The 2,940-nt window shown below is 62.6% G+C and overlaps 1 protein-coding gene across 1 annotated transcript in view; it reads left to right on the top strand.

The window, feature by feature from the left end:
* Window positions 1-469: 469 nt before the first annotated feature.
* Window positions 470-2,940, top strand: part of ZFTA (zinc finger translocation associated) — a 3,711-nt gene continuing 1,240 nt past the window's right edge. The window contains exons 1-4 of the mRNA XM_017882631.1: window positions 470-579; window positions 960-1,516; window positions 2,064-2,450; window positions 2,718-2,936. Of these exons, the coding sequence (XP_017738120.1) occupies window positions 470-579; window positions 960-1,516; window positions 2,064-2,450; window positions 2,718-2,936 (1,273 nt within the window). The remainder of the gene's footprint in view (window positions 580-959; window positions 1,517-2,063; window positions 2,451-2,717; window positions 2,937-2,940) is intronic.

The raw sequence follows: 2,940 nt of genomic DNA, 5'->3' as shown, positions 1-2,940 counted from the left end.
CCCTTTCTGATCCTGTCTTTTGTTTTCCCAACCCTGTGATTCTCCACTGGGAGAATGACCAGAACCTGCCTGTGTGCCCAGGAGACCATTTTTCTAAATCAAGAGGGGTGGGGACTGTAGGGAGGGTAGGGTACTGCTCTGGGTGGGTGTCTGACACAGGGAACGCCATTGGGTTAGTGGGGCCTCTCCAGTGCCCGCCCTTCTGACTGCTGGGCAGTGGCCAGCCCCCTGCCAGAGCAGCAAATAAAGCCCCAGAAAGACTTAATGGGCTTCAGTGGATGGTGGCCACTCCCTGCCGCAGTGTCATTAGTTGCCACTCTGGTGGCCCTCCTCCCATCCCTTTTCAGGGTCATTGGCTCCTCCAGAATCTGGAGAAGTTTTGGTCTCAGAAACTCCTTTCCCTGGAGATGTTGGCAGCTTTGTCTTGGGGATCCCTCCCATCTGGGGGCCTAGATTTGGGGAACTGACAATGCCTAGCCCATCCCCAAAATGGGACTCTCAGGAGGCTGTATTTGAAGCATTACTGGAAAAAGGGAGAAGACTTGTGGGTGGGGCCCTCCTGGCGGGGGCCCCAGGCGGGTGGGTCCTGTATGCAGCCCTGGCTGCAGACAGATGCCCCCTTTGTTTGTCTGGCCCCACTGCCTGCTCTGCTCCGGCTGGAACCGCCCTGGCCTGCTGCTCTCCCAGCTTTCTCCCTACAGCTCTTGTCCAGAAAGGGCACCTTACAGAGCTGGCTGGCTCCTTGGCCCTCACCTTGTTTTTTAAAAAGTCAGAGCTAGTTCCATAGTGCCCTGCGTCCTTTTGTTCTTGATCTCCTCTTAAAGGGTCCTTGCCCTTTGTAAAGGGCTAATGTTTTGGCTCCCCGCTTCTCCTACATCCCTTGTATTGCTGTTGCCATCCCTTTCCTGCCCCGGAACACCCCCTCCCCCAGCTCCCTTTCTCAGGGCTCACCATTGAAGCCCTCGCTTCTTTCCCTGGAAATCAGAGATTGAAAAACTCTCTCCCTTTCCCCTTCAGGGCAAGATCTTCAGCTGGAAGGGGGTCGCCTTGGGGTCCTGGGGGAGTGCCCCCCTGCCCTCCTCCAGGGCCCGGGGACCAACATCTTCAGGCAGGAAATACTCAGACCACTGTGAGGCCCGGGCTTCAAGGCCTGGAAAGAGCCGAATCCCTGGCCGTGACCACCGGCGCTACTACCACGACCACTGGCGGCTGGAGTACCTGATGGACTTCAACCCTGCCCGGCATGGCATGGTGTGCATGGTGTGCGGCAGCTCCCTGGCCACCCTCAAGCTCAGCACCATCAAGCGCCACATCCGCCAAAAGCACCCCTACTCCTTGCACTGGAGTCCCCGGGAGAAGGAAGTCATCAGCAACAGCTGGGATGCACACCTGGGGCTGGGGGCCTGCGGAGAGGCCGAGGGCCTGGGGGTCCAGGGGGCTGAGGAGGAGGAGGAGGAGGAAGAAGAGGACGAGGAGGAGGGGGCCGGCGTCCCCGCTTGCCCACCCAAGGGTCCAGGTAACGCAAATGCAGATTCTGTAGAGGCGGCGGTCTGGGTGGCCAGTGGGGTGCAGTGGGTCAGCTGCTCTGCCAAGGAGCTGGTGTTCTTGAGCAAGTCACTGCTCCTTCTCTGGGTGGGGTCTGTTCATCGCCCTTATCATACAAAGGCGGGGGAAGGACAGTGGGGTGAGAGGGCCTCCGATGTCCATGGCAGCTTGGACGTTCTGTGGTCTTGAAGTATCAAGGAGAGAGGTTGGGCGACGGGCCTTTGAAAGGCTTGGGGCGGGGAGGCCTGGCTGGGGTGGGTGAGGGAAGGGGGGTGCTGGAGAGGTGTGGCTGACGGTGAAAGCCAGGGACAGGGCTAAATTCCACTCTGGGGGAAGTGTGGGTGGTGCTTGAAGTGTGAGCAGATGTGAGCAGAGGAGGGTTTAGGGAGGTGGAGTTAGGAGTTCAGGGGAGAGGAAGAGAAGGGCAAAGGTTAGGCCTGGGGCCCAAGTGAGAGAGTGGCTGTAGTGGGGTGCTCTGTGGGGCCAGCGTCTCAGTTCCTTCCCTCCAACCCTTTCAGGCAAAGCCCCAGCTGGTGGGGGCTGCCGGCGCCAGCGGCGAGGGGGCCCAGTGGCACCCCGGGCTCGGCGTCTACGCCTCTCAGCCTCCCGGAGGGCCGGGGGCAGCAGGGGGCTAGGGGCCCGGCGCCTGGAGAGGAGGCTGAAGGAGTCCCTGCAGAACTGGTTCCGGGCCGAGTGTCTCATGGACTATGACCCGCGGGGGAACCGGCTGGTGTGCATGGCCTGTGGTCGGGCACTGCCCAGCCTGCACCTGGACGACATCCGTGCCCACGTGCTGGAGGTGCACCCCGGCTCCCTGGGGCTCAGCGGCCCCCAGCGCAGTGCCCTGCTGCAGGCCTGGGGGGGCCAGCCTGAGGCGCTGTCTGAGCTCACCCAGTCCCCACCAGGTGCGAGGCCCATCCCAGGCTAAGACCCCCTCATATTGGGGCTCTGAAGTGGGGTCTGGCCAAAACTGGGAGGCAGGGACTTAGGGCTGAGGGCTGAAGGCCAGGAGCTGGCGCTCAACACACATACACTCACTCCGTCCCCAGACACAGACAAACTGGGGCCTTTAGCTTGGGGCTGGGGTGAGGAGCCAGGATGGACCCCTCTGCGTGAGCAAGGGCAACCCAGCCAGCAGGCTGAGCCCCTCTCCCTCACCCCTTCCCCAACAGGCGATGACCTCGCCCCCCAGGACCTGACCGGAAAGAGCTGGGACTCGGCCTCCGCTGCTGGAGCCCCCACCTCTCAGGATCTCAGCCCCCCAGACGTAAAGGAAGAGGCTGGCTGGGTCCCTGAGAGGCCCGGGCCCGCAGAGGAGGAGGAGGAGCTGGAGGAGGGCGAGGGCGAGAGGGCGGGGGTCCCGGGCCGGTCGCCGCGGGGCCGCGCCCACCGCCG

Source organism: Rhinopithecus bieti, unplaced genomic scaffold, assembly GCF_001698545.2.
Source record: "Rhinopithecus bieti isolate Rb0 unplaced genomic scaffold, ASM169854v2 scaffold_13271, whole genome shotgun sequence".
Classification (NCBI taxonomy): domain Eukaryota; kingdom Metazoa; phylum Chordata; class Mammalia; order Primates; family Cercopithecidae; genus Rhinopithecus; species Rhinopithecus bieti.
Note: the sequence above shows the minus strand (reverse complement) of the source record. Positions and strands in the feature narration are given on the sequence as shown.